This window comes from Pimephales promelas, chromosome 15 (genome assembly GCF_988280905.1).
Source record: "Pimephales promelas chromosome 15, fPimPro1.hap1.1, whole genome shotgun sequence".
Lineage (NCBI taxonomy): Eukaryota > Metazoa > Chordata > Actinopteri > Cypriniformes > Leuciscidae > Pimephales > Pimephales promelas.
In genome coordinates, this window is record NC_142783.1 from 30,774,965 (window position 1) to 30,790,162 (window position 15,198).

The 15,198-nt window shown below is 36.2% G+C and overlaps 3 protein-coding genes across 3 annotated transcripts; 1 reads left to right on the forward strand and 2 right to left on the reverse strand.

Annotated features, from left to right (window-relative positions):
- Positions 1–191: 191 nt before the first annotated feature.
- tagapa (T cell activation RhoGTPase activating protein a) lies at positions 192–5,083 on the reverse strand. The gene is made up of 10 exons (XM_039653487.2): positions 4,348–5,083; positions 4,019–4,093; positions 3,821–3,874; positions 3,478–3,547; positions 3,134–3,297; positions 2,885–3,046; positions 2,662–2,771; positions 2,397–2,568; positions 2,077–2,185; positions 192–1,410 (listed from the first exon to the last, which is right to left on the reverse strand). Exons 2-10 carry the CDS (start codon positions 4,043–4,045, stop codon positions 398–400), a joined length of 1,881 nt encoding a protein of 626 aa, XP_039509421.2. The 5' UTR covers positions 4,046–4,093; positions 4,348–5,083; the 3' UTR covers positions 192–397.
- Positions 5,084–6,110: 1,027 nt separating this feature from the next.
- nenf (neudesin neurotrophic factor) lies at positions 6,111–9,185 on the reverse strand. The gene is made up of 4 exons (XM_039653465.2): positions 8,652–9,185; positions 8,461–8,521; positions 7,089–7,192; positions 6,111–6,958 (listed from the first exon to the last, which is right to left on the reverse strand). The coding sequence occupies exons 1-4, from the start codon at positions 8,787–8,789 to the stop codon at positions 6,782–6,784; spliced, it is 480 nt and encodes a 159-aa protein (XP_039509399.2). The 5' UTR covers positions 8,790–9,185; the 3' UTR covers positions 6,111–6,781.
- Positions 9,186–9,841: 656 nt separating this feature from the next.
- On the forward strand, positions 9,842–14,890 carry pacc1 (proton activated chloride channel 1). The gene is made up of 8 exons (XM_039653464.2): positions 9,842–10,333; positions 10,585–10,675; positions 11,817–12,029; positions 12,109–12,263; positions 12,345–12,487; positions 12,556–12,697; positions 13,855–13,962; positions 14,055–14,890. The coding sequence occupies exons 1-8, from the start codon at positions 10,298–10,300 to the stop codon at positions 14,214–14,216; spliced, it is 1,050 nt and encodes a 349-aa protein (XP_039509398.2). The 5' UTR covers positions 9,842–10,297; the 3' UTR covers positions 14,217–14,890.
- The last annotated feature ends 308 nt before the right edge of the window (positions 14,891–15,198 follow it).

A 15,198-nucleotide genomic window follows, 5' to 3' on the forward strand; every position in this document is an offset into this window, starting at 1 on the left:
TTAAATTAATTTTTCATAAATGGAAACAAGACTGGTTTCATTTCATGTCTTTATTTCACGAGAAGACATAAAAATGGTTTGCATTGCTTTAAAGCATATACATTAGTTCTGCAAACATTGCACAAAAACCTATGAACATGTGTAGTGAAAATTCCTCAAAAAAAGTGCCTTTCAGTAGCTTTTTTCCACAATTTTGGGGAGCTGGAAAATCAAAATACAGTGGGTATAAAAACATCGTCACAAAAGACCATACTAAAATGAAGAATAGGCAAATCTATGCCTGATTTGTACTTTATTGTACTTGTGAATTGTGCCTCATTATGAGGTCAAAAGCAAAAGATATAATGACACCACCAAAAAGTAGCAACAATATACAAAATATATCAAAAACAGTTCATCAGACGTATGTCTCTCTGAGGTGTTCTGGATTGCACCACTCTGGCAGTGATGTTTCATACACATATTCAGATCCACTCATACAATCACAACATGTCTCTCCATTGTCTCTATTGTGGATATCAAATTGTTCATTCCCAGAAGATGAATCCAATGTTTCTTCGCTTGAGGATCTGGAGCAGCTGCATGTTTTCTTCGACAGACATCTGGCGTCCTGAACGGTCAGCGATTTGCAGCTCGAGAGAGTTACATGGGAATTGTGCTCAAGCGCTTGCTGATAACTCGGAGGATCGCTTGGTATCCTGCTGTCCACCTGATGGAAAACCTCCTCGCTGGACAAGCGTCTCGGCTCCGGTTGAGGCTTCAGCACCTCAGGTAGGGTCTGGCTATGGCGTAGAGCTCTCTCGATGGCCCGTTTGGTGGACCCACTTCGCCCGAAGACGGTCCTGCTTCTTATGTGAGCGCTCTTCATTGATTGCGAGCGTCTTTTTGGGGTCTCTGAGCGATTCGGGGCAGGTGCCGACTGGCGGGTGGGATGCGAATGTTTGCGTAGAAGGGTCTTTCTCTGATTGCATGAAGGCATGATAGGAGAGCTATTATGGATTGAGCTCTCTGAAGCGCTGGAGAAACAACTCTCAAGTGAACTTGAAGAACAATACGAGGATTCTTTGGTTTTAGGTGCCAAACAACCGCTTTTCCCCAAGCTGTTACCTGCTCTAAACACAATACAGTCATCGGAGATCTGTTTTGTTAATTGTTTGTCATGAAAGTCCATTTCTGTCTGGCTTCTAGATAGGACCATGTGCCGGACTTCCTTGCTCAAGACGATTGCTGGTTCAGAGCGTCTGCGAGTCAACAATTTTGTAGTCCAAGGTTCCTCCGTGCTGGAAAGTTTCTGGGCATTCTCTTCAACGCCGGATTTGATAGAGTCCATGTCAGAGAAACTTCCCTTGTAGCCTGCATCAGGGTCATTACTGTCATACGCCGAGTCGTGATGGTGTGAAGAAAACGAATCTGAAGGAGAAATCAAGGATAGATACTTATTAATTATCAGAACATTAAGTATTTTGTCTACATTGGCTTTTCTATGTAAAGGTTGCCCACACACTGGAGACAGATAATTGGAAAGATGTTTTGAGGGTGTGGAGATAAAATTCAAGTTGGAATTGGATGGCCAATTAGATTACTGAAGGTACAACTGGACCGCCTCTCATTGGTCAAAGGATGAACAACTATTGATTGCATAATGACTCGAAAAATGGCAAAGAAGACTTTACGAACTCATAGATTAGAACAATTTAAAATGATCTCTCTTTCACGGGTTTCAGAAGAGATCTTAGCAATGTTCTCATATTTCCCAAGATATCATTCAAGATCAAATTCTCCTAAATAATATTCATAGACACATCTGAGACAGTTGATACACTCTATAAAATGTTGGGTTGCTTCAACCCAAATTTGGGTCAAATTTGGACAAACCCAAATGTTTCGTCAAAAAATTACAGTTGAAAGTGAAAGTTGAAGTTGGGTTACGTTTTTAACCCAACATTTGGGTTTGTCCATATTTGACCCAAATTTGGGTTGAAACAACCCAGCATTTATTAGAGTGTACTTCATGCCCATTGATAAAAAAATCGACTACATAGGCATTCAAAAAGATAAAATGTTAGAAGAAGCTACCTTGGTTATCGCTGAGTTCCTCTTCATCAGAGTCTCCAAAGAGCATCAGCACATCCTCACCAAATATTTGGTCGCAGTTTTTAATGAGGAACTCTGTCAGATTTGTCACCTGCAAATTCAAAGAGTGACATGAGGATTAGACAAAGGGCACCTCGATGGCAAAAAAAAAAAAAATGAAATTAGGTAAAAATAAGTTTGGATATGAAACTAGGTTGATCACTTCAGTTTCAGTATTACTCAGTCTGCTATTATCTGGCTCCCGGCCACATTGTGTGGGAACTTAGTAAGGTTAAGACTTTCAGAAATAACTACACACTCACCTCTTCCATCTTTTTCACGTCGTTGTCCGTTTGGAGCAAGTTGGGGGAAACGCATGTAGCTAGATTGAGGGGAACCATCTTGTTTGATTCTGCCTTCTTACTTATGTGGTAAAGCAGAACAATCAAGTGCTTCAAGAGCTGAATATTTGGCTCAGGAAGCGTGTTGATCACCCTAAAGACAAAATAAAGAAAACCACGTCACAAACACAGTTCATTTACACTAAACACTTTTTATTTAACCCAAGTGTGTCATTAGATAACTTACATTTTGATTTCAGCACATCTCTGAACTTCATCTTCCTTTTCCATTGCAGTCATCCAGGATTTGGCCTTGTCCACCATTAGCAAACTGCCAGGCAGTTGTCTAAGAAAATCCTGCAAATCGGAATAGACAAAACCCAGGGAATTAATGACCAAATATGCATCTTTTAGACTTCATTACTGTCAGTCACTCAAATCAAATCATGTTGCTCAAGTTCGTCCAATACCTTGATAAGATCAGCAAGCAAAAACACAGACTGCTCCGTCAGATCCACTTCTATCCCATCGTTGAGCTTCTTCTTGAACTCTCTCAGCAGTCTGGCGTTCCCGGCCTTCCTGAACACCCCCTCGGTGTCTGGACCCCTTCTTTGTAGCAATGTAAGGATATCCTGCGAAGCAAATTGAGGTAAATTGAGACATTTGAAAGACTAAAACAACATACATAAAATATGGACATTCATTCAGACAATTCTCACCATAATTGGTTTGGGAGGACACCCATCTTTTTGACAGATTTCCGACAAGGCTCGCCCAAACAGTTTGTTTTCGGGATGAACACTTGCATCATGGGATTCCATGTTACTTTTCTGTACTCGTCGAAACATGCTCCTCCAACGCCTTTGATTGATGTTTATGTTTCCTGTTGAATATCAATAAAGAAACTGTAAAAACCCACTATTCCACAAGCATACTGTAGTCTGATACTCTAATTTACAGTGAAAATTTTGAAAGGTCTTTGTTGTTTCTTTTCGACATCAAAAAGTCCAAGACAACAAGAGCAATGACATTTAAGAGTACAGAAGTGAGACTGTAAGCTTACCAGTGGGGGAGATCCTGGTCAGATTTGCATTGGTCTGCTGACTAAGGGAAATGCCTGTATTTAAGGGAACCTAATGGAAATAGAAAGCAATCCATCAGATGAAGCAATGACCTAGAGGCATTTCTATTAAGAGGAAGAACTAAAAATGGTAATTGGGGGATTTTAGGTTGGTGAGCTTTGTAAACTACAGGTTGGTTAAATATATTGAGATGTAACAGGTCAGGACTTTGTAATATCCCATTTTAGGCTTTGTTCTCAATGCTCAGCCTTCAAAGAATCCTTAATTGCACTAATCTATCAATCAGAAGTGCTGTATGCGTAAGATCTTGGGATCAATACTTACATCTGTGGCTGGGATGATGAATTGGTCCATGCTGGTTTGAGTCAACGATTTAGACTGAAACAGAAAGAGCAAAAGATGTGTTTATCCTTTCATTGAGATTTGTGGAAGCAGGTCAATTCAAGTACGTACTAATCAGTTTCCATGATGACATTAAGGGACAAAAGGTGAGTGAAACTATGCGCGAAGGTGATAACTTACCACGTCGTGACCACTCAGCACCTTCATGGGTTTGCTGGGTGTTGATGACCAATAGATCAGTCCTCGTCAGATTACCTGATCAGTGAAAATGGTTTGATTAGGTATTACAGAAACTTAATACAAAGCGTATCATAGCATCAAACTTGGGAAATCAACACCCAAAGTCCATGATCCAAATAATGCATTTGCTAAACAGACTTATCCATATTTATTAGCAAAATATCAAGAATGTATGCATACTTATGTTTAATTGAATTAGCTAACAGCTCCCAAGCCAGGGTAATAACACACTACAATAAAAGCAGTATTTGTAAATAAATATTACTCACCACTATAAAAAATCCAAGAAGATATTAAATGTTGTGGGTGGCTGGAGAAAGCAACAAGCTACATTGACTCCGGAGCAGAACAGACTGTAGCAAGAGACTCAGTCAGACTGAAGTGAAACAGCCCACTGCACCACACAAAATACTAGTGGGCGGGCAAAGGGGAAATTCTGAAGTGCAATGGAGACAGGAAGTAGCGTCACGGGCACCCACCATCAACACCTCTTTAGCTACAAAAGGCAAGTTGTTGTGACCGAGGGTGGAAAGTGCGACATACGTCACTCATGTGAGCACGAATATATGCCCAATTGGAGTTTAATGTCTTAAGATGTCAATCATTATTATGTTATATTGCATTCTATAATGGCAGTTGCTTGGCATTTAGTCATTTTGTATTATTTCTTGAAATCAATTTCAGTTTCTGAAGGTTTTCTGGTGAATTTGATACTAATTAAGCCTGGCTAGTGTTTACAGTAAAGGCACTTTTACAATGATTCATTATTGTGCTGTAAATGCTAATGATACCCTGGCCGGGACTTTTTAAAAGCAACAAAAAACATCATTTTGAGACTCCGAATCTGACAGTGTTTTGCTAACTGACTCACTGTCGCTCATGAAACCGGCCAGCCCCCATGTTTTAAGAGATGTATAATAGGTAAATTCATCATAAAAATAAAAGCTGCATTTGGCCAAATGCCTTTCTGCATATACCCTCCCACTGTTTACAGTCTCCCAGGAAATCAGGTCATTGGGTTCTCATCAGGAGCCTTTTGATGTTTTGGAAAGTTAAACATGCAGGGGAGTTTAAAACGGTAAAAGCGAGTCTTCTTAAAATCTCAAGTTTGAACATTTCTTTCTTTACTGGGGAGAACTGGGCAGCTGATTACTTTACTAAAAGAAACTGAAAATGTCCATTTACCACACTGTAAAAAATATTTTCAAAATTTGTTATCACAACATTTTTTCTTTTGTCAAATCAACTTAAAAAATTTATTTAGTTGACATAACTTATTATTTTGAGTTTCTGATGATTAAATCAATCTCCTTCATTGTATTAACAGTTCAATCAACTTAAAATTTTAAGGCAACCGGGTTTCTTCATTTTTTCGGTTAAACCAACAATATTTTTTTTTTACTGTGGGGGCATTATATATGCCCCAATAGCAGGGAATGTGCCATTAAATAATTTTTTTTTTTTTTTCAGTGGAAATCAAACAGTATAACAAATAAGAATCTTATCATTTTGGTTTAAAAAATATATAATATGATAGAAAAGTTTCGGATCCAGCTAGGTTACATTCAATCAATCAAAGGTGGCAGACAGTAAAGACAATTATGTTACAAGATTTATATTTAAAATAAATTTTCTTTTAAATTTGTCGACTGCATGGTTAACACAAAAATATCAGCAGCACATTGATGATAATCAGAAATGTGTCTTGAAATCAATTTATTAAAATGAGTAATGGCTGCTTTAAATAGTAATAATATTTCACAAATAATGCTGTTTCTACAGTATTTTTGAGCACATAAATGCAGCCCTGGTGAGTATAAGACATTTCTTTCAAAAACATTAAACAATACTAAGCTCAAATATTTAAAGGATATAGATATGTTGAACTTTTTTTTTTTGAACAACCAGACCTTTTTTTTCAGATCCTTATTGAGTTTTAGCTCTTGTGACAACTAGCCCCGGTCTCTTCTACATGTTGAACAACAGCCATGCTCCAATAGCCTGACTCACATCACACTCTTTTGAGACTGTGTGTTTCTAAACAACTTGTTTATTACATTCCATTCAGACTTAAAATATCCCAGAAGACACTAATATGAGAGGACAACAAGCCAAAGTAACAAACAACTCTCTCTTTCTCAGATTAATGTGAAACATTTCTGGTCATCAAGGGCATTTTATATAGATTAGACACAACACTATAATTATGACTGAGATGGTGTTTGAGTAAAAATGATGTTGTGGAATGATATCATTAACGCTTAACTTCTTAATTTGTAAAACGAAACCCCTCACCACAAAAGCAATTTCAATTTCTACATGTGAATCACCAAACTTTCCCCTCGTGTACAGTGAGAAACCAAGTGATTTATTGCAGGCTTACAATAATCAATACTTTTTAAACAGCGCAAACATTTCAAATCATCATTTGATACATTCAAAAAGGCCAAACGGCGTGCCTATATATATTTTTTTAAATCACACCTGTAGGTGGCCTCATTTGAATGACCTTCAAAACAGCCCACCAGGGAAAAACCCACGTGGGATATAATGCATCATATATTTTCTAGGTTGTAGGCTGAAAGACCACCAGACAACCTCAAATTTACACATGCCCACTACTGTCAGAGGTCACAAACAACTATTACTCAGACTTTTGATTGGATTGTTGGATGTCTTTTTTCGTTAAAGGGTGTCTCAGCATCAAAATTCATCTTTAATGTTGAAATTAAGTTGGTCTTCAGGTTTGAAGTCTTTATTGGGGCTGCCGTCCTCATTGAGAACCCGCCTGCTGGTGTATCCGACGATAGGGTACTTTGCTTTGTATGTACCTTTAAAAATCTGCTCGAGGGATCGAAGTTGAGTCTCAGTGAGGCCCGTCTGACAAATGGAAACCAAAAAAAGCTATTAAGGTTTGTGGCAAAAGAGTCAATCTAACAACAGTGTTGAAGCTTTAACTAGTTTATTTTTCTGTGGCAAAGTTGTGATCTTTATAAAATCCCCAACTTACAGTGTCATGTGTGAGATCTGCGGGGTCGAGGGACATTTTGGCCACGGCTCTGGTTGAGTCTTTGCCCACAAGGGCATTATAAGATGCCCCCTTTCCGTAAAATTCTGGAAATGAAATAGACAAAGTCAGGTTTCAACACTTTCTGACCTAAGGAATTCCCATGACTTTGTTAGCCATTCCTATTGCGATGTATATCTGAGTGAAACAGCTTCTCGGACAAGAAAAAATGTAGGGTGGGGCTTAATTTTGTCCATCAAGAGTTGATTGGATCGTTGGATTGTTACGGTTTGCTATTGCTGTGATCTCATGTGATTGACAGGTTGTCCCAGTAAACATCATCAGAGAAGAACAGTTATTTTGATTAAAGATTACGAGTTTTTTTTAATAATAAATATTGCAATATCCCATTAAAAACTAAGAATTGTCAGTTTTGATTTCATGGTGACTTTAAATTCACTATAGAAATTCTCATGAATCCTGGAACGGTGCTAAAGGCCCTGATATACTTCAAGCGAAATCGAAGAACGAACTTATGTGACATCATTTCGAACAAAATCAGGCGAAGTTCGAAAATTTGCTAGGGCTGGTAAAGACTATTGTACTTTCATTGGCCCATGGCGGTTACGAAATAGGCAGGTGTGCTTTTCTTATGCTTTTTATTAAAATGTTGTTTGCTGTTTTCTCAATTTGGTTGTGTGTTTATTTTGTTGAGTGAAAAGCACACAGCACATATTTACATATTCATCTAAATTCGCTCTCAGCATTGTGGGTGGTGTTGGATGTTCGATAGTGTATCGCTGCTCACGTATTTCGAATATCTTTTTACGCCAAGCAAAGAACAAAAAAGAACTTCACCGTGAGTATATCGGGCCCTTAAATTGCAAAGCTTCATTGTTTTTCCAGCCCTGGAAATTCCTGTATTTCCCCAGGAATGTTGGAAACTTGATCCAGTAAAATGCAAATAGGCCTGTGGTTACACTGCTTAATTCTAACACGCACGTTTGTTTCACTATACTGTATTAACTGTCAGTGAGGAGATTGAATAGACTTCTGCTGATTTTAAATCATGTTAAAGATATTTTCTTAACCCAAGTCCTAACCCTAAACACAACCCTGACAGAAACATGTGCAAAGCACATTAAAAACATGTTTTTGGCCGATTTACAAGCCTTTTTAACTAGTAAGGATGCCCTCACTAGGCAGTTGTCATAATATTTCACCAGATAAGTGAGGACATACACAAAATCAAAATAGGGAACACAGCAAAGATCTAAACTAGACCTACTTCCTCTAATGAGTGTCTATTAGTTTGAAACTTCCACCAACACACAAAACATTGAAGAAGGTGAAGTTAGGCTATACCACATCTGACCTTTTCCAGTGGTGACGTCAAACACTACTCCTTTAATGGCCATGTAAATTGGTTGTCCATCCTGTAAAGGGGGCGGGGCACGTTTAAAACTCGTCATTAAAAACAATTTGCATTTAATAATTAATTAAAAGTACATAGTTTTGAAATAGCGCATAAAACTAGCACCGTGTTTTTGAGATGACGGAACATACCTCGCTCCCATCGTACCTTTGCAACTCCTCCTCGGTGAACAAACGCACCGGTTTCGGTGCGTTTTTAATTTTGCTCTCATCATTTGTGGAACAAATACATATTAATGCGTATAATAAAACACTACGGGCATAAAACATTGTGGACTGTCCGTGTTGAGGTTTGTAAGTACCGAGTCTGCGGCTACAGTTTCCTTGTTGCCACGGGAGTGTCTCTCGGTGTTTCCATTCAGGCTTCCAGATGCTGATCTCAGATCAGCTTTCACAATCGGAGGTGGAAATGCTCCATTTGTTTCGGAACTGTTTCTAATTGGTGCTTTAGGACAAAATGATTTAATATTTTAATGAATCGCTGTTTGGGGTCCGGATATAGTGGACTTATATGACTTTGCACTTCATTAGACTGCTTCAAACAACAACTTCTGCTTGGAAACTTTCTAAATTTCTTCCACTTGCCGCGAGTTTCTGTTTCTCCATTCACGTGAGATGGACCGGACGTGACGTGCACCAATGAAACTCTTCTTTGGAACTTGGCTAACAGCCAACAGCCAGGTTCCTTTATATTTTAAACAAGGGAATTCTCTGAATGTCATGGTTATTATCCATAAAAATGTATAAATTTAACAAATCTCTACTTTTATAACAATATTGTAAAATATTTTATAAAGCGCTGTGTATAAAAAAAACACAATTCTGAAGCACAAATCCTTTGTATGTTATTACATTTAGGATGGGCTTTGGCCTAATAGATTTCTCTTCTGTCAATACTTGTGCAATTACAAATAAAAGTTATAAAAGTTAAAGTTAATAAAAAAGATTTTAGAGTTTGCGTTTAGTAACGTACTTCCATAACTTAATTTTTTTTTGTCATCATTTATTTTTACACAGTCATGTATAACTCGTATTACTCCTTTCTCTCCTTGTGAACGAGATCACATGATGATAAACCCATAGATAAACCTTTCTTTTACTGTCTATGAGATAAACCTGAAATACAGTGATGTACAATGCCCCCTGTCGTCTAGTAAGGTTAGCACTTAATAATAACCCGGTGACGCGGGCGTAGTCGTTCAGTAAACCCAACCAATGAAATGTTCCATTACAGACCACCTTGAATGCTATTGGCTCTTGCCATAGTCAATCTCAGTCAGTCACCGTCACGCGCTTCCAAAAGAAACACACGAAAATATGTTATCAGTAACGTCTCTAAAATGTGAATGACAACGATTCATTCGCTTTAAAGATAGTTCACGAAACACCAATATTAGTCTGCCTTTTAAAAAACTCCCTCAGTACTGTTGAGAAAATAACTTATTTTTCGAAAGTGCTGGTTTCTTATTAGGCTACTTGTTATTCGTTATGGATACCATGTGGTGTGATAGAAAATACTAAACAGAACCTAAATCGTGTAATGTGTTATGGAAGACTTTGCGTAAACTTCTTAGAATAAGATCACAGACTACAGTATCCAAGCCCTCCCCAACTAACTAGCAGCTGTGATGTCACGCTTGGCATGTTTGTTGGCCGTTGGCTGCGCCTCACGCGAGCTCCTCGAGACGATCCGTAACAAGAGATGAGAAGGTCTGGGTCCTGCTCGAGCAAGTTGATGGCAAAGTTTAAATGCCCCAAATATTCGAAGGTGAAGCACAATGCTGAGGAGAGACACATCTCGATCTTATCAGGAGGTAATGAAACTAACTAGTGTGTGAAATGCGGTTGGATCCAGCAGGACTCATTCATAGTGTGATCCGTATGAAAGCAGTTTCTTTTCAGTGAGTGAGTTTCATGGTTAAAGCAGAAGCTGCAGTCATGTGATATCAGCTGACCGGTTGCCGCTGGGCGTTAGAGAGATATACGAGGCGCAAAATACTGTCAAAAACAAACAAATAACTGTATGTCTGTACTTTTTATGTCATTTATTGTTGTTGCATTACAGTTCAATGGCGAGGACTTTGCTGCTGGGCCACTTGAGAACAATGATGTTTCTGAAGTGGAGCTTGATGAAGCTAGGTGTGACCCTTTACCAGGTCAGAACTTGTTCCTCATCCAATTAATCTCCGATTAATCTCATCCAAAATAAAAAAAATTGTGTTTACATAATATATGTGGGTGCACTGTGTATAATTATTGTGCATATATACACACACATGCATGTATATTTAAGAAAAAAAATTATATATAAAATATTTATATATAATATAAATTATATATAAATCTATATACGTGAAAATATGTATTTAATATATACAAGCATGTGTGTGTGTGTGTATTTATATATATATATATATATATATATAATAATTATACACAGTGCACCCACATATATTATGTAAACACAAACTTTTATTTTGGATGCGATTAATCGTTTAACACAGCCCTAATTAATTTCAACACTTACTCAGACATTATTCAATTCAAATGTGTTTTTGTTAACATTAGTTGATACACTGTGAACTAACAGCTGTTTTTTTTATTAAGTAACGTTAGCAAAGATTAACAAATACAGTAACATATGTATTGCTCGTGGTTAGTTCATTATACATTTGCTAACTAATGAAGCTTATTGTAAAGTCGTGTTACCATTAATCCAATAGTTATATTGTGGTGGTGTAATTTTATGTATTCAGAAAACCACAATTTTCTGCAAAACTGCTTTATATAATGATCTTCACAACGGAATAAACATGTAAACCGACTTCAGATGAACAATGACAGCCAAAATGAACTCTGTTTGCATCATTGAATCATTTTCCTGTTGTTTTGGAACAATCTGGATTGTATAAAGCACAATATAAATAAAGGTGACTTGACTTGTAGGTAGGCCTATGCATGTATGTTTACATATTTAAATTTAATATAAGTTTAATTAACTTAGGGAGTTGATTTAACAATGATTGTATGATACTTTTAAATTGCCAAAATAAAAACATAGTAAGCCACAAAGTAAACTGTTTTCACTGACCATCTGAATCTATATATTATATATAGATAAAATCTATATTTAGTTATTTGTACAAACTTCTCTTCTTGAGGAATACATTGAATTAATTTATTTATTAAGACAAATTGAACATTTGCATTCTGGGATAGTTCTTTATGTACAGTATGTATTGTGTCTTTTTTATTAAAGACATTGCTTAAAAATAAACTTTTTATTATATATTGCAGATGAGGATGCTGTGGACAGCAATCTAATGCCCAATGGTTTCAACAAAGCTTGCCTGAAGAATGTCTTCACAGTCATCCTTGTCTTCATATACCTGCTGCTCACTGCAGTGGCTGTGTTCTTGGCCTACCAGACTATCTCAGACTTCATGGAGAAACTCAACCATCCAGTGATGTCTGTTTCATACAAAGAAGTTGAGGAGTTTACTGCACCAGGTGAGCTATAATACACTGTTATTTTATGGTATCTCTCATTGTCTATATACAGAATCTTTCATAATTTCTTTACGAACAGGAATTGCTTTGTATCCTGGGAAGGCGCAGTTATTAAGTTGCATGCATCACTATCATGACAACATTCCACCTCTTGTTGCATCGGGCAGACTAGAGAAAAGTAACTGTATAACCGAGGAGGTCATTTACTACGGGCCTTATTCAAACCAGACGCAAGTATGTTTTAGAGCTTCCTCATCAACTATTTTTGAAGAAATGCTACTATTAATAATCTTTTATGCAACACGTCTACTGCAGAAGCGAGCCATAGTGGTCCGAGGGCCAACTGATGTGAGGAACCGAGAACTAATTTTCCTTCAGTTCAGTCGGAATGAAACGGAGGAGGATTTCAGTGCCATCAGTTACATGTTTTTTGCCACATTCAGTGACTTGCATAAAAGGTAGATCTATGTTCAGCATGAATCTGATTTGTTTTACTGTTTATATAAAAAAGTACTTTTCTTATCAGCTCGGATAAAGCAGCTTTTATGATGGACTGTGAAAGGAACTACTCCATGTGGACCTTCTCTGGGGGATTTCGGACATGGGTCAAAATGTCTTTGGTCAAGACGTCTGGCAGAGGAAGTGAATCAGTTGAATTTAGACAGGAGGTAATAGATTTGTTATGCTATTTTTTTAGTCTTTGTCAACTTCAGCTTGCTAGTATAACAATCAGGATCATAACCACCATGGAAAATCAAGTGATTATGTTTTAATATGTAAATATTTAGATCAACCAACCAAATTAGGCTTAAAGAGGATCTATTATGCTTTTTGCTTGGTCAACATTTGCATTTAGTGTGTAATGTATGGCAAGCCGTATTAGCTTTTATTCATATCTAGGATATGAATTCTAGATATCAACAATAAAATTTTTGGCTATCAACAATTGTATTGTATTTCCACTAGTGAAATGTCACCATAGGCTGCCATTCAAAATAAATAGTTAATATCAAGAATTGATTTTTTTACTAGTAGAAATATCATTTTTGATATCAATAATTACATAGTTACTATTAAAAATGTGAATTCCTGATATCAATAATTAAATTGTCACCAGTTGAAATGTCTATTCTTGATATCAACAATTCAATTGGTACTAGTAAAGATTATCATTTTTGATATCTGAAAATGTATTAGAGAATAGACAGTGTACAAGAATAGACATTTCAACTAGTAACAATTGAATTCTTGATATCAAAAATAAAGGTTTTTACTAGTAATAATAATTGTATTTCTGATATGTGAAAATGGAATTTTAACTAGTTAGAAATCAATTCTTGATATCAACAATTGGTTTTGAATGGCAGCCTATGGTGATAATTGTCATCAATATTATTGTTGATATCAAGAATTACATTTTTGATATAAAAAAATGTAATTATTGATATCAAGAATTGAATTGTTGATATCAAGAATTCATGTCCTGGAAATGAATAAAAGCTAAAATGGCTTGCCATATGTAATGTTGTAGTTTGAGCATGAAAAAGTTGAAAGTTAAAAAGCACAAATGATGATAACTACATGGATAACAATAAATATACAGTTCTAAAAAAAAATCTGGGTATTGAGGTACTGCAACAATGTAAAATAAATGCAAAATAATGTTTTTTGCAACATTCAAGCATGAAAACCTATTATTGTAAAACCTAAAAACATAATCAAGACTTCATAATATGTCCTTTTATATATATTAGACTTGATCCACCTAAAATACAGAATATTTTGTTACAGCCACTTACTTGATTATAATCCATATTTATTTCAGTCCAGTGTGGTGAAGTACATGGACAAGAGGTCGCCACAGGAGCAAGCCAACGAGCTTTTCTTTGTTGTGTTCCAATGGCGAGATCCATTTATACAGCAAGTGAAAGATGTAAGTGAACACATAATTAAATATTTAACTAATTGTCTCTGTATAACGCTGTACAGGGAGTCTAATTAAGTGTGCCTTTTGTTTTTGAACAGATAGTCACAGCAAACCCGTGGAACACTATAGCCATATTGTGTGGTGTCTTCATGGCTCTATTTAAAGCAGCAGAGTTTGCCAAACTCAGCATTAAGTGGATGATCAAAATCCGTAAAAGACACTTAAGGGCAAAAATTAGAGAATTGGACCAAATGAGCTAATTCTATTACATCTGACAACACGAATGGAGTTTTTAATTACGACCATCCACCACTTTGAGACTTCTGGCGAACTATTTCAGTGCAAAGAATGTATTACACTTTCATGGAAATGTGTTGTTGTTGTTGTTCTATTGTACGTTACGTTTTAACTGGGCAATATATTTTAACTTGATGAGCTGAGCCATGTGTTCTACAGGACAAGGGCAAAGTGTATTAATGTGGTTGTGACACTGAAATATTAACTATTCCACACTGGTTTCAGCCAGCTGAAGTAGTAATTTAGCTGAAACAAAAAAAGGCTTTTAATGACTGGGACCTTTGGTTAAGTTGCATTTCCAATTGATCAACAAATGTATAAATATCAGGACATTCAATGACAGAGAAATATGGCCTTGCTGCTGTTTTCTTCAGTGTGAATGAGTTTTGCTTTATTGTTATAAGACGTGTTGTATAGACTCATACCAACTTATGAAATTATATCATTGATTTAAAAATGTTCTGAAAACATTATTTAATCGTGTTTACAAAACAAGCAGGCCTTTTTTGTAGTTATGATGTAGCGACTTTGACTTGTTTCCATGTGATGTTCTTTTATCTTATTGTGTTATCAAAATTGTATTATTAGCATTATAACTTCTGTATTAATATACAAAATATTCTTCTATAACTGTGGACTCCAGCACTGCAATTTTTTTCTTTTTTAAACTATTGTTTAAAACCAAGTTACTTGAATTTATCCTAGTGATTATTACAGCTAAATTAAGTATTCTTGTGAGGGGATTTTGACTGTGTTACACAAGAAGTAATAATAATGTTATGGCATTGATGAATAATTCATAAGTTTTTTTTTGTTTGTTTTTTGCACTTTACGTTTATTAGCTTTATATTCTACGCGGTATTTAAATAGTGGTCTTTTATGTTCTTCGTATCCTTATTTAGAATCTATAAAAGTATTTTGAAATTATTAACTGATTTTTTTAAT

Excerpts from the sequence above, each read along its gene's own strand:
- tagapa (XM_039653487.2), bottom strand. The coding sequence starts at position 4,045 with ATGAAGGTGCTGAGTGGTCACGACGTG. Across the intron at positions 3,875-4,018 it reads TGCTGAGTGGTCACGACGTG|TCTAAATCGTTGACTCAAAC; the intron begins GTAAGTTATCAC and ends TTTCTGTTTCAG. Across the intron at positions 2,569-2,661 it reads AGATGTGCTGAAATCAAAAT|GGTGATCAACACGCTTCCTG; the intron begins GTAAGTTATCTA and ends TTTTGTCTTTAG.
- nenf (XM_039653465.2), bottom strand. The coding sequence starts at position 8,789 with ATGTTTTATGCCCGTAGTGTTTTATTATACGCATTAATATGTATTTGT. Across the intron at positions 8,522-8,651 it reads AAAGGTACGATGGGAGCGAG|GATGGACAACCAATTTACAT; the intron begins GTATGTTCCGTC and ends CCCCCTTTACAG. Across the intron at positions 6,959-7,088 it reads CAGATCTCACACATGACACT|ACGGGCCTCACTGAGACTCA; the intron begins GTAAGTTGGGGA and ends TCCATTTGTCAG.
- pacc1 (XM_039653464.2), top strand. The coding sequence starts at position 10,298 with ATGCTGAGGAGAGACACATCTCGATCTTATCAGGAG. Across the intron at positions 10,676-11,816 it reads TAGGTGTGACCCTTTACCAG|ATGAGGATGCTGTGGACAGC; the intron begins GTCAGAACTTGT and ends TATATATTGCAG. Across the intron at positions 12,030-12,108 it reads TGAGGAGTTTACTGCACCAG|GAATTGCTTTGTATCCTGGG; the intron begins GTGAGCTATAAT and ends CTTTACGAACAG.